This window comes from Microchirus variegatus, assembly GCF_963457635.1.
Source record: "Microchirus variegatus genome assembly, chromosome: 23".
Taxonomy (NCBI): Eukaryota; Metazoa; Chordata; class Actinopteri; order Pleuronectiformes; family Soleidae; genus Microchirus; species Microchirus variegatus.
In genome coordinates this window covers 16,253,618-16,278,001 of record NC_139824.1, presented here as the reverse complement: position 1 = coordinate 16,278,001, position 24,384 = coordinate 16,253,618, and the positions used below count along the sequence as shown (strand labels likewise).

The 24,384-nt window shown below is 39.5% G+C and overlaps 1 protein-coding gene across 1 annotated transcript in view; it reads right to left on the bottom strand.

The window, feature by feature from the left end:
• Positions 1–24,384, bottom strand: part of grin2bb (glutamate receptor, ionotropic, N-methyl D-aspartate 2B-b) — a gene marked incomplete at its 3' end in the record, with an annotated part of 70,213 nt that overhangs the window by 22,778 nt on the left and 23,051 nt on the right. Inside the window, exons 2-6 of the mRNA XM_083909460.1 lie at positions 16,959–17,102; positions 15,221–15,491; positions 12,658–12,850; positions 2,047–2,161; positions 1,738–1,943 (exon numbers count right to left, since the gene is read on the bottom strand). Of these exons, the coding sequence (XP_083765586.1) occupies positions 1,738–1,943; positions 2,047–2,161; positions 12,658–12,850; positions 15,221–15,491; positions 16,959–17,102 (929 nt within the window). The remainder of the gene's footprint in view (positions 1–1,737; positions 1,944–2,046; positions 2,162–12,657; positions 12,851–15,220; positions 15,492–16,958; positions 17,103–24,384) is intronic.

The window sequence follows — 24,384 nt, the reverse complement described above, 5'->3', positions numbered from 1 at the left end:
AGGACAAATATTTGTGTTTTGTATTTACACCAGAATGTGTCAACCCACAAAAGACAATTGTGGATGCAGAAACTGAACAGCTTTCATGATTACGGGGATTTAAAAACCCAGCTTAATAAGATGGAACAGTGTCAACACAGGGGTTGGTCTGTCATATGCAGCATCTCAGCTTTATACACAACACAACACATCACGTCTTTGTGTCTGGAAAGAATGAGGATGAGGATTTCTTTGAGGGTAAAGTGTAGCTGATAGAAGAATCAGGGCAGGAGGGGGAAAACGGGAGAAAGAGCAGTCAATAACATAAAAGAGGCAGCGAGCCCAGAGGATGTAGGGCATCCTCACGAGAGTCCAGGTATAGGAAGGCCAGTGAAGGAAATTCATTATCACACACCGAGGAGAAGAGATAGCAAGAGGGTTAAAAGGCAGAGGAGAGAGAATCAGTGACAGAAACTGAGATCTCGTTAGCAGATGAGAAAGAAGCCAACGCGAGGACAACGATGTTCACTGTAATCCACGGCTTTACATATTTCTGCATGTTCATCAGCGTCTTTGTTTGCGTTATATTCAGGCTTCTTCACGTGCTGCCGTTTGTTATCGCCACTGTTCGTTTGAAATAAAGTGTGAAAAATGATGTTTGGAAACACGCAGAGCAGAGTGTTACACAGCACAGCGGTAATGGTATACATAATTCATACATCGCAGTACTGATGTGGAAATATCCACATTTCTATTTTAAGGACATATACTAGACTCAAAACGATCATATATTTATTATTATTATATTATTATACATCTTATAATAATAATAATATCAATAACAATATTGTTTATTATTTTTAATATATTATTATTGTTGTTATTAATAATACTATTATTATTATCATTATTAATAATAATATAACAATAATAATAGTATATTCATATTATTATTCATATTACTATTATTCATATTATTATTATTATTGTTATTATTATTATTATTAATAATAATAACAACAACAATAATAACATTAATATTATTATTAGTAGTAGTAATAATAATAATATAATAATAATATTGTTATTATTATTATATTATTGTTATTATTATAATAATAATAATAATAATAATAATAATAATAAATACAACACTAGGTTTATTGTTTAGGCACCAATATAATCTGTATTATTATAAACAACAATAATAATAATATTCATATTAGTATTATTAATATTATTATTATTAGTAGTATTATTATTATTAATACTAATAATAATAATAATAATAATATTGTTATTATTATTATCATGTTTATTAGTATTTTTTTTATTATTATTAACAATCATAATAATAATACTAATAACAATAGCATTATTGTTTAGGCACCAAAATAAAATGTATTATTATTATTATTATTATTATTATTATTATTATCATTATAATAATAATACATTTTATTTAGAGCCTTTTCCGACACTCAAGGTCACTGTTTACGCAAATGCAATATAAAAATAGAATTAAAATACAGTAAAAAAAAATTATAAAAGACAATAAAATAAGCTTTTCATCATCTGCACAACCTGAATAAATAATAATGAATATAACGTACAGATATTCAGTGTGTGCTGATCACCTGACATAAATCAATAAAGCTTTAAGATTCAAAACCCTCCAAACACCAAATTCTGACATTTACAAACATTATAGCGTTGATCCTGTTAAATACAAGTATTGACTCGACTTAACTATCTCACCTGAGCTTGAGCTGTTTGCGACACGGCACCGTGTTCCTCATGCAGGTGCCGCTGAGCGGGTCCACGTCCTCCACGATGACGAACGGCGCCTCCTCCAGCGTCACGATGGACAGGTGGTCTTTGCGCTCCTCGGCCGCCGAGTGCAGCTCGAAGCGAGGCCACACGTGGTAACGCATCGTCAGAGAGCCTCGCTCCCACTTACCCACCTGCACCGGGGGGGAGGAAGAGGGAGGAGAGAGGTGAGCGACGCACGGGTACAGGTTTAACTGTAACTGTGACGGGTACGTTAAGATGGTGAGCAGACATTACCCTGTCCCACTGTCTGTCCTTGTCCAGCAGAATGATGACCAGCTTGGGGAACATCTGGTGACCTTCGTCGCTAAACGACAGGTTTCTGCCTTCGAATGTAACATTCATGAGGTACCTGGAAACGAGAATTCAACTTTATTAACATCAATAAGTCTGAAATGCGTTTTCCACATGACTCCTTCACTGTGTTTTCAGAATAAAATACAGGCTGAAGTTCAATAATACCTACACAAAGAGGTGTGAAAACACCGCCTGGAAAGGCAGACACTTTGTCTATTGGAGGAATGCGAAAGGGGAGTTGCTCAGGTATAAATGTGGAGGGTTCACAATGCTCGGGGTCTTTCTCCAGCTACTCCTGTGACGATTTATCTTTTCCTTGAAACGAAACTTGTCGTCCGAAACAAGTTCTACCTGGAGCCAAAAAGGGTTCTCCTATGAGGACAAGCCTAAGAACCTTATATGGTTCTACTTAGCACTTTTATTTCGACAGGTTTCTGCCTTCGAATGTAACATTCATGAGGTACCTGGAAACGAGAATTCAACTTTATTAACATCAATAAGTCTGAAAAGCGTTTTTTCCACATGACTCCTTCACTGTACTTTCAGAATAAAATACCGACTGAAGTTCAATAATGAAAAGCCCCAAACAAGTCAAAAACAAAAACATTATCAAGACTTTTTCTCTCTTTTTTTCATTATTATTTACGAAAACACCGCCTGGAAAGGCAGACACTTTGTCTATTGGAGGAATGCGAAAGTGGAGTTGCTCAGGTATAAATGTGGAGGGTTCACAATGCTCTGGGTCTTTCTCCAGCTACTCCTGTGACGATTTATCTTTTCCTTGAAACGAAACTTGTCGGCCGAACAAGTTCTACCTGGAGCCAAAAAAGGGTTCTCCTATGAGGACAAGCCGAAGAACCTTATATGGTTCTACTTAGCACTTTTTATTTCGAAGAGTTTACTGAAATATTCTCCTCAAGTAAATGTCTCACTATTTTGATCAAATGTGACTGAAATACAAGTAAAGTTCTCACTATTTACATCTTCTCTTCCATATGTTGCTACACTCTTAGAAATAAGGGTTCCAAAAGGGTTCTTCTACAAGGGCTGAGGTTCTACCTGGAACCATTTGCTTCTGGAAAACAAGGGTTCTTGGTAACACTAATGGTTCCATCTCTGGAACCATTTTGATCCAGAGAACCCTTTAAAACCCCTTTACTGAATAAAGGGTTTTAAAAGGGTTTTTGGTGAAACCCTCAATGAGGGTTCTCCTATGAGGACAAGCCAAAGAACCTTATATGGTTCTACTTAGCACTTTTATTTCTGAGAGAGTCGGATGCTGTCCACACATGATTTAAATAATGTACGCAGACCTTTAAGAATGCCGTTTTTTTTTTTTTAACCGTAATGTAATTTTTAACTTTGCATTCCATTCTATTAATAATAATAATAATAATAATTATAAATGTCATTCACTGTCACACCATCACAGGACCAATGCACTGCGGGAAGAAACTGGAGTCTTTTTCTTTTTTGTTGCTGTACGGCAACGGTGTTAGCCACTGCTCCCCCGTGTGGCTCCTTAATGTTAATTCATTGAAGTATAAGTTGCTGTTTTTATGAACACACACACACACACACACACGCACACACACATTAATGGCTGCGATAGAAGCAACAATAAGACCAGAGAAAAGAAGGAGCCGAGTGTAGTAATACAGATGTGTGTGTGTGTGTGTGTGTCTGTGTGTGTCAACCAGTGCACAGCAGTGGTTAGATCAGATGGAATTCTCTCTCTCTCTCTCTCTCTCTCTCTCCTCCCTCCTTCCCTTCCCTCTCTTTTTCCCTGTCCTGATCTGTGGGCCACCGTCACCATGGCGATGCTCTGCCTCTGAAACAATCCACTGGAGAAATAAATATCTTGTCTGAATGCAAGGAGCGATGGACTGTGTGTGTGTGTGTGTGTGTGTGTGTGTGTGTGTGTGTGTGTGTGTGTGTGTGTGTGTGTGTGTGTGTGTGTGTGTGTGTGTGTGTGTGTGTGTGCGTGACTTTGTACCAGCCCATCATCTCCGACCAAGTCACAAATAGGATAATAGATTTATTTGAACAACAAGTACGGCCTGAAACGTACCCAGAATTCCAACTCCTACTTAAGAGACGGACGACTTCGATTCCGCGACGTCTTTAAAAAACTATATTTATATTTACATCCCACCTCACACACACACACAGTATGTAGCTGCTACGCGCTCGGAATAAGTCAATAAAATGACTCAAGATGCCTCGAGGAAATGCCAATTCTTTGCTATAAGTGCTGCGATGCCCCGCACGTGACGCGGGATTAGCCTCCTCGGCGTCATCTCGAGGGGGGGGGAGGTCCCGAAAAACCAGAGTTTTGTCATCGTGACAGCGAGCGTGCGCGCAAAAGTGACGGACGCGGGGCGGCTCTTAAACGCAGCATAATATCATGTCATTGTGTTGCCATGGCGCCCACAACCACAGCAATTTTCGTGCCATCAGCTGCGTTGCCATGGGAACAGTAATCTCACCCGAGAGAGGCACGGTTTAAAGTGGAGACACAGAGAAAGGATTATATATCTATATATATAGATATACGCGTCTAAACCTGAGTGTTTAACCACTTCCCCTCAAACGCCGTCTATCACGTTCAGATCTACGTCTCCGTAGATCACCTCAACAACGCCACTCAGCTGCTCGTGCGTTAACCCCCAGAAAAGCTTTGCAGAGTCGGCTGCTGCACGCTGTGAATCTGCAGCTCTGCTGATGGTTCTGACGGAGCTTTTACGTCTGGTTTGATCCGCGCTCTCCGAGATGGAAGAAGCAAAAAAAAAAAAAAACTACATAGATGTAGCTCGTGTCGCTTCATCACAGCCATATGCAGCCGAATTCATTTTTCAGTGAATCGTCGCTGCGCTCGGACACAATCGCTCTTTTCCTGATTTTTTTTGTTTTGTTTTGGAGCCATTTGATGTGACTTTCTTTTATCTCTGCGTGGAAGCTGCACACAGACACACACTCTGTATCACTGCAATGCAGATGTGTGTGTGTGACAGTAACACTGTGGGGAATAAAAACACATTGTTAAATCAAAGGGTCGACTTATTCCGACAAGTCTGGAGCGTGTGTTCCATACGTTACAAGGCAGTAGCAGGCAGTGACTGTGTGTGTGTGTGTGGGGGGAAGGTACAGTACTGTATATTATGTAAATGACCATAATACACTATAGGCCTACATACTGTGTGTGTGTGTGTGTGTCGTTCAAGAATCACTCCAGGACAAACATCTCCCGGGTGTAATTACACTGCAATTAACACCAACAATAATTTTACAGTTGAATTAAGTTGAATTAAACTGTTACCTCAAACCCGAGGTTGTGTTTTATATAGGTTTTTTTTTCCTTGGTTTGCTTGGATGTATTTTTTTTTTTTTTTCTGCCTGTATTTCTGCCTGTCTGTGAGCAGCAGCATCAATGCAACAAGTAAAGCATGGATTTTCACGATGTTTTCTGCAGATGTAGGCTGTGGCCCGAGGGAGATAAATGTGTTTTTGTAGATTTTGTATAGATTTTGGTGGAGATCGAGAAATCCTGATTCAGAATATATATGTGTGTGTGTGTGTATATGGATAATTTCCTGATTTTCAAAAATTCATTAAAATTATTCCTTAAGAGATATGCAAATATTTTCAACGGATCCTTGTTCAGGGCAATGCCGACTATTATGATGGTGAATTTCAAGTCATTCCGAGATACTTTTCGTTTTTTTGAAGAAAGTCAGTTCACTGTCAAAGTGCATCAGGGCAAATGGATCATTTCCTAAATTTCAAAAATTCATCAAAATTATTCCTTAGGAGATGTGCAAATATTTTCAACAGATCCTTGTTCAGGGCGATGCCGACTATTATGATGGTGAATTTCAAGTCATTCCGAGATACTTTTTTTTTTGGAGAAGAAAGTCAGCTCACTGTCAAAGTGTATCAGGATAAATGGATCATTTCCTGATTTTCAAAAATTCATTAAAATTATTCCTTAAGAGATATGCGAATATTTTCAATGGATCCTTGTTCAGGGCGATGCTGACTATTATGATGGTGAATTTCAAGTCATTCCGAGATACTTTTTTTTTTGGAGAAGAAACTCAGCTCACTGTCAAAGTGTATCAGGGCAAATGGATCATTTCCTGATGTTCAAAAATTCATTAAAATTATTCCTTAAGAGGTTTGCAAATATTTTAAATGGATCCTTGTTCAGTGCGATGCCGACTAATATCATGGTGAATTTCAAGTCATTCTGAGATACTTTTCGTTTTTTTGAAGAAAGTCAGTTCACTGTCAAAGTGCATCAGGGCAAATGGATCATTTCCTCATTTTCAAAAATTAATCAAAATTATTTCTTAGGAGATGTGCAAATATTTTCAACAGATCCTTGTTCAGGACGATGCTGACTATTATGATGGTGAATTTCAAGTCATTCTGAGATACTTTTTTTTTTGGAGAAGAAACTCAGCTCACTGTCAAAGTGTATCAGGATAAATGGATCATTTCCTGATTTTCAAAAATTCATTAAAATTATTCCTTAAGAGATATGCAAATATTTTCAACAGATCCTTATTCAGGGCGATGCCGACTATTATGATGGTGAATTTCAGGTCTTTCCGAGATACTTTTCGTTTTTTTGAAGAAAGTCAGCTCACTGTCAAAGTGCATCAGGGCAAATAATAATAATTTTCTGATTTTCAAAAATTCATTAAAATTATTCCTTAAGGGATATGCAAATATTTTAAACGGATCCTTGTTTAGGGCGATGCCGACTATTATGATGGTGAATTTCAAGTCTTTCTGAGATACTTTTTTTTTTTAGAAGAAAGTCAGCTCACTGTCAAAGTGTATCAGGGCAAATAATAATAATTTCCTAATTTTCAAAAATTCATTAAAATTATTCCCTATACATATATACAAATATATACATACATATATGTACATACATATTTAGAATTTTCATTAAACCTCAAAATCCCTAATCCTAGCCACAAATTTGCTTTCGCTAAATAAAAAATTACAAATGATAAAAATGTCAAATCAAACTGAATCAAATTTTAATAATAGTACATACACACACACACACACACAGAAGTGTGAAGTGCTTATTATTGACTCTCGCTGGTGGCTGTGACGGCTCTGACATCATAAACACAGAAGTGCTGTGGCTGACTGATCAGGGAAGATGTGAGGGCTCAGAGTCTCTTTGAGCCGCAGCCTTTAATAAGTCAGTCCACGGGAGCTCCGTGTCATCGGGAGCCCGCGAGGACTCCCTGCTGCGTGGAACACATCAGACAGCTATACCTGTGGAGTCTGGAGAGGGAGCGCCGCATCACAGAGGAGACGTCTCTCAATTAACATGTGATCCAAGCACTTAGCGGGCGACGAACGCTGACCTCACAGCCCGTCGACCTTCAGCCGTAAATGTCTGTCAGAGCGTAATGATGTCACTTAACGTCATTTCGTGAGATAAGAGAGAGAGTAAAGATATCACGCGAGAGGTCCACGCCTCGGAGGATCTTATATTACTGGAGGCAACTTAAGCCAAAGCATAATTCAACATGACAGGGAAAATGGGAAATTACTGTTTTACTGGTACATGGTCTGCAAACAGGTGGTGGAGGCAAAACACGAGTGTGCTAGAAACTGTATGAACCTCCTAAAACACGGTAAATAATGTTATAATACATTTAGTATGGAAGTAAATCTGTGCCACCTGAGTTTGAATTCGAATTTCTAACACTGAACTTTTTTTTGCATCGAAATTAGACTTTGAAATTTGAAAACCATCAAATTTCAAGCAGTTTTTTTTTTTTTGCCATTGATTTAAAAAAAAAAACCTCAAAGTCACAAAAAAATTCAGTTGCAAAAAATTCAATGTCTCAAAAATCAGTCGCAAAAAATTTGATGTCTCAAAAATTCAGTCGCAAAAAATTTGGTCTCAAAAAAATCAAAAAATTCAGTTGCAAAAAATGAGATGTCTCAAAAATTCAGTCGCAAAAAATTGATGTCTCAAAAAATTTTGTTGCAAAAAAATCAAAAAAATCTGTTGCAAAAAAATCAAAAAATTCAGTTGCAAAAAATTTGATGTCTCAAAACATTCTGTTGTAAAAAAAAATATATGTGTGTGTATAAAAACATGTTATAATCTTCATTTTATAGGTTTTGTTAAATAAAAAAGGTCAAGTTTGGTGTTCGTCTCCCTGAATCAAAGATCAAAGACTCATTTCTTTACTCAGGATTTCATTCAAAACAGAAAATCAAAGAGATCAAAGACACAGGAGACAATAGTTTCTGTGACAGCAGCCACAACAGAACCCGAATCTAATGCAACCACTGACACTGGAGCCCATTACAAACGTCATTTATAAACCCCGAGAAACAATCACGATAAAATAAATTGCAGCGCATACACAGCACAGCAGACGCCAAAGCCAACACTCACTGACCCGATGAATTGCAATCACGTGAAATATTGATTCGGTTATTTCTGGAATGTGTCATAAATGGGGGGGCGGGGGGGGGTGAGGTTGACGGAGTTAAATGAGAGGAATTGAATTAATGTCTGTTTACGTTAGCGGAGAAATATACAGTCGACAGAGAAAGAAAGAGATGGAGGAAGTCGGCCTGGAAGAGAGCATCACTCTCTCTAGCAGAAGACGATAAATAAGAATAAAAACAAAGACGACATTCAGGTACAAAGACAGAGACCTTGGTGCCTTTTCCCCTCAGCTCCCTCTACACTAAAAATAGTAGAGTACATTGCATCACTGCAGATGCTCCCACTGTCCCCTGAACACTTCACCCCCCGAGATACTTAAACTTTGACTCCTCCATCCGACCTGAAGTGGGCGATCCACCTTTTTTGCCAGCGGCGTACCCGATAGCCTCAGATTTAAAAGGTGATGATCCTTATCTCAGTCGCTTCACACTCTGTCCCAGAGCAAGCTGTAGGGTCACAGTAGTTGGATTAAGCCAAGTAGGAGCAGGTCATCTGCGAAACATGACACCCTCCACCACACCCTGCTGTGGCTAGAAATCGATGATAAAGTGCAGCCTTTGCAGAGTCCAACTCTTACTGGGAACTAGTAGAACTAGAGATCCAAGATTGTAAGCCTTCAAATTCCCGGGTCCCTTTCCAGTAACCTTACAAGAGTATATGGTGGTCCAGTGTTTTGCTCCTCTTGACGCCAAGGTTCAACTATCGGGGGGAATCTCCTCTCCAGCACCGTGGCGTAAGACCTTTCCAGGGAATCGAAGTAGTGTGATTCTCCCTTGTAGCTGGCATTGGCTTGCATCCAGAACCTTGAAACCCTCACCAAACCTCACCAAACTCCTGTGATTTAGCACCCAAGCTGCATGTCCACAAGCCAGGGGCCCCTTCCCCAGGCCTGGCTCCAGGGTGTGCCCCTGGTAACCCTCCAGACAGGGTTCTCTGGTCCATGAGGGCCCTTAAACTGTCAATGCCATTCACCTAGGACCAATTTTCCTTGGGGAGGCCCAAAGATCCGAGGATTATAACTGCACTCAAACCTCTCCACCACTCGATCCAGGGTTCCGTCTCCCAATAGTTGAAAAAGATGAGGACTATACCACGACACTTTGACCCACTTCCACGGCAAGAAAGAATCTATGAAAAGACACGCAGTCATACGCCCAGAAGCAAAATGAAATGTCCAGCAACAGTTAGACAAGCACTTAATTACGCCCATTAAATAAATGCGGTAATTCTACCCGACTGCTGCAGGACACAGTGTCTTTAAAAGGTGAAACAGGACGATGGGAGTAGCACGAACGAGAGACGGCAGCAAGCGTCAGACGGCCTGAAGCCAAGGTCGTCTACTGAGCTCCGGTCAAAAAGTCTAAACAAAGGCACGAGCGGCGAGCTCGCTGATGTAGACGCGAGTGTCTCGTTGGATCACGTAAAAAGAAAAGTCAACACACATTCATCATCTACAGATAACGGTTGTGTGTGTTTGTAAACACCAGCATTAAAACAGTCATTTGAAATCAAGCGTACACCATAGACCCGTATATGAAAAGTGGACGTCGTCTTTCGGGGTTTGCTCGATGAAGCCAAACAGGAAGTAAGAACATAGAGAATAGCCACTGTTTGGAAAAAGGGCTCAGTTTCCTGAGTTTGGTTGGTTTAAAGGTGCATTATGTAATAAATCTAAAGCAACTTAAGCCATAAAATCCTCCTAATATGTCACAGAGACTCAGGAATAATGTTCATATAACAAACTGAACTCACCAACAACAACAGTACAGACAAAATATTCGCATTAAAGAAAAATATTTTGCAGACTGCAAATCATGTTTATGTTTTGAAATCATGTTTTGGCGTCATGTGGCGCCACCTACCGCCGTCTACCAATCATTGCAGCCAGTAGAGTCTCAGCTGCCGAGCAAACCACGGGTTGCCAGTTACGTCAGAAAACGAAAGCTAAAAGACCTCAGTATTCTGAATTTGAATGTTTTTTTTCACATTCTTACATATGGCGCCTTTAAATCAACAGTTTCAGGGTCTACTTCAATAAAATATGATGCCAGTAAAGGGTTACACCAGCGCTAGCAACAGCTAGCATCGTCCAGTAGAGTAGGTGCCTTGTTGCAGGTGAATTTCTGGTCGCAAAACGTCAACACGAAGCAGCTGAAATCATGAATCTCAAAGCCTCTACAGACAAATACGTCTCCTTAGAGCCTCCAAAACCACTTGGAGCACGATTCCCTGTTCCCTCTGTGAAGCACGGAACAATGGACGGCCTCTCGTTTCGTTTGCTTATTTTGTCTTGAGATGTGTGAACGCATGCGGCATATAATATATGCGTATATATGTATGTATTTATCTGTGCATGTTTGTGTTGCTCCACATCAAGTCGAATTAGCCTGAAACCAAACGCTGAGAAGTGACTCAACGGTTGCCTTCCCCCCATCTCCCGTTCGTCCATCAGCGGCGACAGCGTGACACGCTAACGCAGCGCCACCGCGGCCCCGTAGCTATACGAGACGACACCGATCGCATACGGCTGTGTTATTGCTTTTGTCTCCCGGAGATGAGGGATTACAACAACAACAACAACAAAAAGGTTGAATTATGTAAGTATTGGACCGCTTCTCTCGGGATCCACCAATCCAAGATCACTACATTTGCTCAGCTGAACGGAGATTAACGGGAACGGTCGGTTGAAAAACACTAATTCGTGTAAAAACACGGCGTCCCAGGTGTGCGCCTGAAGGATGATTGAGAGCTAGCGCGGAGTCATGATAGCGGCCTTTGGGGAGTGAAATATCCGTGCGTGGCTGCAGTGTTGTTGTTATCTCAGCCCCCCGTTTGTGGAGGGAATCCTAGACGGCAGCACTAAGTGATACTGATATGAAAACAGGGAAGATGAGACCAACATTTACAACCTCAACCTGGAGGTTAAAGCAGTGGAGGCTGCATAGTTTTTCCACATTGCTCAAATGCAAAAAGCCTGAATTAGAAAGAAAACAACAACACAAAAGTAATATGAGTAATTCTAAGCTTTTCCCCTGAAGAGCAGTAACACGTGTGTGTGTCTGTGTGCTGGTGATAACACACAACTGTTGTTCTTTGCCTCTTCTTTTCTTTTAATCCACTTGTCCCCGAGCATTCAATTAGCTTAATTTAGCGGAATCTCCGATCAGCGTGAAAAGTAAAGCGCATTCTAACCCTATGAAGTTTAACGGAATTTACCACAAAAAAAAGAGGGGAATAAGAGGGATTTGGGTTCAGTTACAGATCCTAGTTGCTGTAAATTAGCCAATAAAAATCTCTCCTTACTGTCGCCGTCCTCAGCCGCGATATTTCAGACTCAACTCTCACACCCAGAAGACAGAGTGTGTTGTGATTGGCCAGCCAGCGTAGCGCCTTCCCAACTGTCTTGTGATTGGCCAATACCCGGAAGTGACATAATTAGCACACCCGCTCTCAGAAGCGCAGCAGCTCCCCCCTCTGGAACGGTGGATGCACTGCTACTCATTATCAAAACATTGTTTTAACAGTGTTTAAAAATAGCTTCTTCACGACTCCCCGCCGCAGTCCCTTTGACGACCTTTGACCCGGAGTCAGAAGACACTGTCGCTCGTGAAACACCTCCACAACGGATGTTATTCTTCTTCTGTGGTTCAATGTACGCAACCGGATGTGCCCGAACCAGTGCCCGGACTAGTGCCCGGAGCGGGAGGATCCGCTGTTCAGGAGAACCGCTGTTTACGTAACCGGACCGGGTTTTTTCAGAGATCTCGCTGAGCCCGAAATTACAATAAAACACAGCGTTCGTTCGTTCGTTTGTTTAGAAACTTCAGGGCTTCTTAAAAACATGGTAATTGGAACAACCACTTGTTTAGGTCACAACACGAAGCCATAGTTCATGTATGCATGCGTTTGTCCTTTAGGCCCCGTTCACACCTAGTATTTCACTAACCCTGCATCCTCAAACAAAGCTCTACTCACTCTGCTGTAACATGAAATTGTACTAATATTGTGGAACGGCTAAATAAATTAGCCGATTCCCCCCGGCCTTGACTCACCTCAGTATTTCTTTGGAGTGGCCGGTGTTGGCGCTCTTTTTGTCCGGCATGCCAAGGCAGCTGGACTTCAGCAGAGTGTGCGGACCCCGGTCCAGTATCATCGTAGAGGACGCCGTGGCGATGACGGCCACCGCGTCGCGCACTCTGGCCTCGATGTTGTAGTCCCACTCGTCGTAGGACACTGAAATAAGGCCTAGGGATGAAAGACGGACGGCTGAGGTGAGAAGAACTGTGCAGAGCCACATCGCGGTTCTCATGTCGATTTCTGAAAACCATAAAGTTTTTTGGAGTAATTTAAATTTTTAGCTGATTCATCAAGCTGCACTTCTGCAGATTTATCAGGCTACGCCAGCACGCTACACCAGGCCTAACTCAGCGAACCCGTTTCCAAAGGTAAGCTAGCGAGGCTACGATTAGCATTAGCGTAGGGCTAACATAATACAAAGGGACCGTATCTATGTTCCCCGGGTCCTATGTTCCCCGCTTTGTATGTGATGTGACCCTTTCTCTAAAAAAAGGGTTCTAGTTTCCCCGCTGTTCACCCAAAAAGAACCCGGGAAACATAGGACCCTACCCCTTACCCTAACCCTAACCCTAACCCTACACCCTGGAGCTCCACACCCAGGCTTCCACAAAGTGGGGAACATAGGACCCGGGGAACATAGGTACGAACCCAATACAAACACTGTGCAACTTCATTAGGCACAACGCCATTTTTTTCAATTTCGATTAGCGTTAGCCTAGCTAGCAGTTTTGTGACTGTCAGCCGCATACTTCCTACGGGCACTGCACTCGTCAACATCGTCACAGAAGTGTGGATGCTAAACCGCAATGTTTTCAGTCACTTTTCTCTGGCTGGTTTAGATTGTGAGGAAATTTGTTGAAGAAAACCATTGTGTTTTCACATAAATGGAACAAATACAGGCTTTAAGAGATGACGGTAAAATGGGAAAGAGTTAATTTCAAGCCCTAACTAATGACCGAGAGAGATTTAGTCAAAACATGGTTGACGATGTCAAACATGTGGAACATGTGGATGATGGACTCCAGTAGTACAACACATAAAAGTATAAAATGATGAAAGTAAAAGCTGTTCGGTCTCATGTGAACCTACTTTATCAGAAAAAGACCAAACAAATTAAGTCCGCCTTGTGTTTGCATAAGTTAAGCCAGCACTGACTGCTACATCAAACTGCAAATGCACCAGGAATCCATTTGCATATATGCAAACGAGCCCCATCTGCCACTTGTGCCCAATTTTCAATCCAAAGTATTTTGAAAAACTTACTTGAGAATAATCAGGAGGAAGGAGATGTTGACGTGACTTTGATTCTGCTTTGACCTTTAATTTGACTACTTATTTTAATAGAATACTGACTTTGGTGATTAAATCCTTGTATTGCCTATAGTGTTTCATTAAATATACTTATATAGTATATGACATTTAAACCCTGAAGTGTTAATAACACTTGTTTGTTTTGTGACACAGACAAACATCATGTATCCTGTGGTGTGAAACAAAATGTTATGTAATCAAAACAAATGCTTTATTGTATTTTTCTTCACAATGCTTTTTAAAAGTGAACCTACATCTGACACTGTACTGTATGAATGATGAATGATCGTGCACTACATGGTCAGACAGTCCAGATGGACGGAACAGAACGCTCATTTCAACCACACGACTTCAGACCCGACTTGAACTTGAGCTCCACGACTCGAAACGAAGATTTAGCGACTGTGAATTAAACTTAAAATTGTTCCTCCCCCCCCCGCTGAGCTTGTTAGATTTAAAAAGAGCCAACCTACACAAAAAACCTGTGCCACGAGCAAAACGAGAGACGATCACGATCTTGTTTCCAGCAGAAATGTTATTTCACTTTAACCCAACACGGAATGGAGGATAAAGAATCAGCAGCCCCTAGATTTTAGAATATAGGACCGTTTTTTGCCCTCGTAAGTGTTGATTTCAACCTTCAAATAATGTCTCTAACATTATTTTGATTCTACATCAACTTACAACAGCCTGAGCAGGTCTGCATCACCTGCTCTGGCATCAGGGAACTTCTGGTTTGGGTTTCCGTGCCACAAAAGGAACTAGAACATTCTACGTTTACCATTTAACAACTGTCCAACATCGTGTTACGAGGTCTGAGCTGAGAATTTGCTATAGTTGCTTGATCAGCCTTAAAGGTACAGTGTGTAAAATAAAATGTACAGGTTGTTGGAGAACCTGAAGCAGCCTTTAGTTATCATCAAAACTCAAAAGATATTTAGTTTGTCCATTGTGGGCTACTGTAAAAACGTGGTGGTCCATACAGCTGATCGAGCTCCTGATATACATTTAAAAGGGTCTATTTTTAAATTTTCACACTGGTCCTTTAATTCTATTTTGAAAAAGTGCGATTTCCTCAAATTCAGTGCACATTAATTCAACCGAAAATTATTTTTTTAAATGGCCGCATGAACTATTTTGACTTCTCTTTCTCGATCAAGGCCATGCATGGTCATATTTTTTTGTAAAACAACAAAACAACGGTCCCCCTGGTGTTCGAATGTTTACCTGTAGGAAAGACCGGGGGAGCGTGGTCGGCGTCTCCGGCCACCAGCGAGGGCACGATCCAGGTGAAGCCGTAGCCGGTGAGGCCGACGGAGTGAGCCACCTCGAAGATGGTGCTGGCCTCCTCCTTGGTGCAGAAGAGCAGGATGACGGGACTCTGCAGCTTCTTCATCTGGTTCTGGATCTTGGAGTCGCCGTCGTCCACCGACATGTCCAGCAGGAGGACCTCCTCCAGCTCCCAGCCCACGAAGCTGTTGTCGATGGTGCTGCGAATCTGGATCATAGAAAATTGGATAGAGAGATCATCAAAAAGGTGTAGAAGACCAAAAGTGACTGAGATGTTTCCTCCTCCAGCTCCCAGACTGCACAACTGTTCTGTCTTTACACAAGAAGAGCTTGGTTTTGCAGGTACAGTATGTACAATATGTCATTTATACTTGTGCATCCATGATTTTTATAAGGTATTTACATTGTCCGAAGCATTTTTGTCTTTGAAATATCGCAATATTTCCACTGATATTTTTCAAACATACAATTTTCCGCTGATTTATCACGCTACGCCAGCAGGCTACACCAGGCAGCGCGTCTGACGGCTATTTCGCGGCTAACTTGGCGAACCCGTTTCCAAAGGTAAGCTAGCGAGGCTACGATTAGCATTAGCGTAGGGCTAACATAATACAAACAGTGTGCAACCTCATTCGGCACAACGCATTTTTTTTTTTTTTTTTTTCGATTAGCATTAGCGTAGCTAGCTGTTTTGTGACCGTCAGCCGCATACTTCCTACGGGCACTGCACTAGTTAAATGATTTCAACATCGTCACAGAAGTGAGGATGCTATATTGTGGAAGTAAATCTGTGCCATCTGAGTTTGAATTCGAATTTGTAATACTGAATTTTTTTTGCATTGAAATTAGACTTTGAATTTTGAAAACCATGAAATTTCAAGCACTGTTTTGGTTTTTTTGCCATTGATTTATTTTCAACGTTGAAATAAATTCAGTTGCAAAAGATTCGATGGCTCAAAAAATTCAGTTGCAAAAAATTCGATGTCTCAAAAATTCTGTTGCAAAAACGTCAGTTAATATCCGGGTCACCAGAGAGAAGCAATCGATCCCTGAATTTTTTGAGACTTCTAATTTTTTGCAACTGAATTCTTTGAGACGTTTAATTTTTTTTACACTGAATTTATTTCAACATTGAAGAAAAATCAATGGCAAAAAAAAAAACTTTGATGGTTTTTAAAACTCAAAGTCTAATTTCGATCCAAAAAAATTAAGTGTTAGAAATTCGAATTCAAACTCAGATGGCACAGATTTACTTCCATACTAAATGTCCAAATTCCCAATCAATGATTCAATGAGAAACAAACATGATTATTATTATTATTTATTTATCTAATACCAGCAAAAAAAGAATGACGCATTTGGCCAATCTGTCATTTCCATTAAAGCATGAATGACCTATCTAACCTTTTATATCGGGACCTAAACTGATCTTATTTAAAGGCTTGAAATAATGGCTAATAATTCTACTGTGCTGTACACAGTCCTCACTAAAAAAAAACAGATGAGAAAACTGCAGGAAATCATTAAAATGGGTCCCCAAAAGTAAGTAAATCAAGTTTTTTCTTTTTAATCCACGATGGCACGATGTTGCACGAGCATTAGCTTCATGACTGATGAAGTATGAAGTAAGTATTCAAACAAACATGTATATTATGTGCTCGTTTTGCTCGTTTACCTTGTTGACAAAGGCCTGGTAGCCGGGGTAGTACGAGGTGACGATGGAGAAGATGTACCAGTCGTACTCCTCCATGATGTTCAGCATGACCGAGGCCTGCTGCTCGATGGACGGCCCGAACTGGAAAAACATGGAGTTGTCGTCCTGGAAAAACCAAGAGAGAGACGATCAGACGTATGTGATGTAGCTCGGGTTTACGACTTAACTGAAGGATACGCAGTGATACGACCAGACCTGCAATGTCAACGCCGGACAAGGGGAATTATTAATCGTCAAGAGCCCTCACAACGTTGGATAGCGCGCTTAATATGCTGCAGAGAGCACAACGGATAATACGGCCACCTGCTTCAATGATATATGAATATGGTGAGGAGAGACGATTCTGTCAAAACACTGTCTAAGACGTTCTAAACTGACGGCTGGTGTCAAGGCCTGGTCTAAGGCGGTTAAGTCAACTGCCAAACCACAGAAGTCCAGAAGGGATTATTCACGAATGTTCGGCGTCCGAGCAGCTGCAACGGGAACAGCGTCAGCGGTCGTCAATCGGGGGGGAAATCGGTAAAATACAGCAGAAAGACGACTGGAGGTTTCGCAATCTGCTGCATCTTTTCTATAATATAATAAAAACGGCCACGGTCAGGTTGTACAAATACACCCAACATCCACCTCCGAGGCCGACTTATTCAAAGAGGCGAGCGCGGAATAAATAATTCTGCCCTGCTGTAACATCAGCATCAGCGATGATACGATCTGTGGAGCAGGCGCCGTGCCAAGAGAACACAGCTGCTGTAGAGCTTCAATACACTGAGATCCACACTTTACATGGAGGGAAAAATGAGATGGATATCAACATGTTTCCTCACTGCAGAGAATATACCACCGATCACCTAGCTGTTTAAAGACAGAGAACATGCTTAGAAATAAGGGTTCCAAAAGTGTCCTTCTACAAGGGCTGAGGTTCTACCTGGAACCAACTGCTTCTGAGAAACAATTTCCAGAAGAAATGATTTAAGAGTTCTTGGTAACACTAATGGTTCCAGTAAGAACCATTTTGATCCAGAGAACCCTTTAAAACCCCTTTCCTGAATAAAGGATTTTAAAAGGGTTCCAGGTGGAACCCTCCAAAACGATTCCAGGTCAAGGTGTTCCAGGACAAGACGAAGAACCTTACATGGTTCTACTTAGCACTTTTATTTCTAAGAGTGTATTTAGTCATACACTTTTATAAATAAGGGTTCCAAAAGGGTTCTTCTACCAGGGTTCTACCTGGAACCATTTGCTTCTGAAAAATCCTTTCCCCAAATGGGAATCCCAAAGGATTCAAGGGTTTTTGGTAACACAAATGGTTCCAGAAAGAACCATTTTGATCCAGAGAACCCTTTAAAACCTCTTTTCCTGAATAAAGGGTTTTTAAAGGGTTCTTGGTGGAACCCTCCAAAAGGGTTCTCCAATGAGGACAAGCCGAAGAACCTTATATGGATCTACTGAGCTATTTTATTTCTAAGAGTGTCTTTAGTCATACACTCTTAGAAATAAGGGTTCCAAAAGGGACCTCCTACAAGGGCTGAGGTTCTACCTGGAACCTGGCTTCATGGGATAAATGTTTATTGGAACCGGGTACCACCACATCATGAAGCGATAACAGCAGTATTTTGGTTTTTACTCGGGGACTGTACACACGAATACAAGTTCAGGAGAATCCCCTACATTTCCCTTTATTGTCTCATCTTTTAATCCACACGGAAACAGCGATTTGGAAGCACTGAAACATTGGGAACTTGAGTGGGAAAATCGGAAGGAAAGCGTAAACAACCAATACGATACTTTGGGGAATTTCTTGAGACAATGCCGTGTTTACAGAAAACGTTTTTTTTTTTTTTAAATGACAAAGAACAAAAGCACCCACAGACTCGGGGCCCACTGCTGTGACCCTGGGATCGATTCTACTGATGTGCATCTATCAGTTTTTTTTAAATATAAAACGAACTAAAACACGCACGACATGAACATGAACATTAACGCAAAATCATACTTTCTAATTAGCTATAAAGGTAAAAAATGCAGTCGCTTACACGTGTTCTCTACACTTGCACTGCTGCACTGTATTTGCAATCTGACGTCCATGTGCAGTCATATACATATACATATATATATATATATATATACAGTATAAATATATATATATATCTGAACGATCCACGTGTGCAATCAGTCATACATGTTATTCATGCAGGACGACTGTGAGCATGAAGCAGTCCTCAGGTTAGCTGTAACTCTACCTCCGCTCTACATCAAAGCACCATCTCCACCTCCCTCTTCTTTCTTCACCCACAGAGGATAAAAAAATAATGTGTTCCCGACTTTAATGAGGTTATAACATCGCACTTTCAAATGAGGATCGGTAGCAGTGGAAATGTGAGCGTGAGCGGGGGTCTGCACGTGGGTGTACGTGACAGTAAATACACTCCACGCGCGGTTCAGGAAGGTAATGACGGTATAATCTCACTCAGCTAATGCACCGTTCGCCTCTAACCTCTCACTTTTCCCGTCAGAATCGAGTCGTTGTTTAAGCGTTTTCTGCTTCGACGTGTTGATTTTTTAATGCACAGAGTAAAAGATGAGTGAGTGAGTGAGTGAGTGAGTGAGTGAGTGAGTGAGTGAGTGAGTGAGTGAGTGAGTGACGGCTACGAGCAATTTACCCTGATATTATGATCACATACAACATGGATCCAGCACAATTCATTCTATTATATGCAGATCTGTCACCCACATTGACAGGAACTTTATATATTTATATATGTTTGTAAGTGTGTCTGTGTCTATAAATATATATATGTATACATATATATATGTATACATATACATATATATGTATACACATTATATATATATATATATATATATATGTATATGTTTGTATACATATACACATATATATTTACAGATATATATGTGTATATGTATACAAACATATATGTATACATATATACACATATATATGTTAACATATACATATGTATACATACATACATACATACACACACACACACACACACACATGTGTATACATTTATACACATATATGTATACATTTATACACATATATATGTATACATATATACACATATATACGTATACATATACACATGTATACGTATACATATACACATGTATACGTATACATATACACATGTATACATGTACACATATATACATATATACATGTATACATATACATATATACATATACACAAATACATGCATACACATATATACATATACACATATATACATGTATAAATATACATATATACATGTATACATATACACATATACACATATATACATGCATACATATACAGATATATACATGCATACATATACAGATATATACATGCATACATATACAGATATATACATGCATACATGTACAGATATACACATATACATGTATACATATACATATATACATGTATACATATTCACATATACACATATATACATGCATACATATACAGATATACACATATATACACATGTATACATACACACATATATGTATATACATGTATACATATATATACACACACACACACATATGTATACATATATAAATATACACATATATATATACACATATGCATATATACATAAATACACATCTATATAAATGTATATATATACACATGTATACACACATATGCCTCATGACAGCACCTGTTTGTTAACAATGTGCCATGACAAACACATAAGGAAAACCACTATTCACTCTTTTGTGACATAAATCAAGTCTCTATTCTTAGTGTTGGCCAAGAGTAAAAGAAAATAACAACGAAAGCGACGCTTACATCATTTCTTTCTTGGGCCAAATATCCCCCAGAAAATGTCATCACAATCATCACAATTTTGAGTTGTGCTGCTGCTCAAAAACAAGCAGCTCGCAGCAGCTGCAGGTAAGAAGAAAAAAAAAAAACAATCCATCTAATGTGGATAAATAACTGTCAGCAATAACCTGTCAAATACAACAAATACTGACACGGTGTATCTGAGAAAGGTTTGGTGTATCTGTGGTGGAGCTGTGGCTGCAGAGAAACGTGATAACTGCTCTGCTGCTCCACAGATTATCCAGATTAATCAAGACACTGTCGCTGCTGAATTATTCAAGTGTTTAAGTACAACTTTCCTCTTTTCGCATCAGGAAGAAACATTTACAAGACGGACATATTTCTAAACCTCAGCAAATCAATGCAAAACTATCGGCTGCATTTGGCCACGACTGTGTTGTGATTAAACAGCAACGTTGTTCAAATCCAATTCAAGTCAGATTTGACCTTTTAAATTCTTAACTACAAGCGTCTGCCCTCTGAACTGACTCCGGAAACATATATATACATATATATATATATATACAAATGTGTACATATATACTTATACGTATATATACATATATACACATATACGTAATTATACACACATACATACACATATACGTATATATACACACATGCGTATATATACACATATGCGTATATATACACATATACGTATATATACACGTGTGTATATAGACATATATACACACATACACATATATACACACATATATACACACATACGTATATATACACACATATACACATACGTATATATATATATATATATACACACATACGTGTATATATACACATATATACACACATACGTATATATACACACATATACGTATGTGTATATATACACATATATACACACATACGTATATATACACACATATACGTATATATACACACATACGTGTATATATACACACACACGTGTATATATACACACACACGTGTATATATACACACACACGTGTATATATACACACACATATACGTATATATACACACACATATACGTATATATACACACACGTGTATATATACACATATACATACACGTATATATACACACATACGTGTATATATACACATATACATACATGTATATGTATATATACACACATACGTGTATATATACACACATACGTGTATATATACACATATACATACATGTATATGTACATATACACATGTACATGTATATATACACGTATATGTATATATACAGTACATACACACATACATACACATATATGTATATATATATATATACATACACATACACACACACACACACACAAACATACATGTATATATACATACATGTATACACATATATATACACACACATATATACATAGATATATATATCTATGTATATATGTATCATATATACATAGATATATACACATATATACACACATATATATACACATATACGCATACATACATACACCATGTAACGAGTCAATTCCACATAAAATCCTTCTTCAAAAGTGTTGAACTATCCCTTTACTCTCTTTCCTCTCACAGTATCTTCTGTATTATAAAAACCTGGTTTACTACATGTCTCTTTCTCTCTTTCCTTCCACATCAGTCTCAGAGAGCGGCGTAATCACCGCGATCTAACGCGTCGCTGACATCACTTCTCTCCATCTTTGATTACGTCTAATCATCGTCTCATTCTCCTTTCTCTTTCATCTCATAATCACCCCCCTCTCTTCTCTTTCATTGGTGTCATTAATTCCTCCTCGTTCGCCCTAAACCTACATGTTTTTTTTAACATCACGTCCCGCGGCTTCATTAGCTGGCGGCGCAGAGGTGTTCAGTGCACCAGCGCGTCAGTAATTGACCTGCGTGTTTTGCTGCCTGTCATTTCACATAAATACCGACTCCTTGAAGGTTTTAGAATCAGGTTGACCTCATTTCCTTTGTCTCCGTTGTACAAGTCACAGCTTATTGTCTCGTTTTAACGGTGAATTAATGGTTTTAACATTGTGAAAGTTGTGCGTCAGATGGATGTTAGTTTGTGTGGTATCATTAAAATTAACAGATAATGTGACGAGGAGGCGGAGCCACAGTCAGACCAAATTATAGAGGCGTTGGTCTTCTTGGATTTTAATGGTTAGTTTTCATATTCCAGATTATGGAAAAAATAATAATCATGATTATTTGGGTCAAATTTTATTCGATTATTCATCGACTTGAACTTGAAACAAGTTAAATGTGCATTATGTAATAAATCTAAAGTTCATATAACAAACTGAACTCACCAACAACAACAGTACAGACAAAATATTTGCATTTAAAAAATATATTTTGCAGACTGCAAATCATGTTTATGTTTTGAAATCATGTTTTGGCGTCATGTGGCGCCACCTACCGCCGTCTACCAATCATTGCAGTCAGTAGAGTATCAGCTGTCGAGCAACCACGGGTTGCCAGTTACGTCAGAAAACGACACCTTAAAGACCTCGGTGTTTTGAATTTGAATGTAGTAACCGTTTTTGGCCACATTCATACATATGGCGCCTTTAAAAAAAGAGCATGAAATTTTGAATTAACCTTTGAAATTGACTTTAAAACCACCATAAATTATTGTATATATCTTTACTCGCGCTGCATGTTCAATTCCACTGAATGCCTGCAATCCAGATGACCGGCAGGACAGGAAGTCAAACACCATTTTTCATCATTAAAAGCATTCTTTTCAGAATAAAAGCTCCAGTTTTGTAATAATAATTTTGAGCAGTCATCGTAGGCTCACACATTTATCAAAACAATAACATGTTAATGGCGTCTCGTTTCACCTGTTGCCGACCTAAATGTTTTATTTACACCGAGTGTGTTTACATGCACACTAAAAAAAAAAAACCATTACTGGCAATAACCGGGTAACTGGAAGACCCGGTTATTAAAGGTTTTTATTATTGGTTATTTATCTTCTCATCATTGCCATTATTTACGTACATCATGTGTGTTTAATTGAGTGAGTGACACGTTTATGTTTGTGCGTTTTACTGCAGTTGTTTTTATCTATGAATGTATTTATTACCATTACCAATAACAAAGGATTACAACACAAACAGAGCAGGTTTTAAAGTCTTAAAGAGTCGTGCGCTGATTCACTTTCTCCCTCTTAATCACCAACTGTTGCTTCAGTGTGTTCACATTAAGTCTTAGGCATCTTAATTGCAGCGTCGCTGAGTGTGCGACAGTCACTCTGTGGGAATTAGTCCCCGTACAAAGGTCCGGGTGGAGGGATTTAATCACTCGTGAGGCGTTTTATTCCACCTTTCTGCAGATATGGCACATGAGAGGCTGACTTAGTAACACACACCTCCGTGACTCATTGTCTGCTCCCGGAGGTGCTGCCTAATGTGTGTGTGTGTGTGTGTGTGTGCGTGTGTGAGTGTGTAACCTCGGTTCACTTCAGAACGGTGACTCCACACTCGCAGAGAGAACCTCACCAGGGACCTCAGTCAGCGCTGGATGAGAGACGAACGCTGGATGTTGACACACACACTTTGTGTCTGTTCATA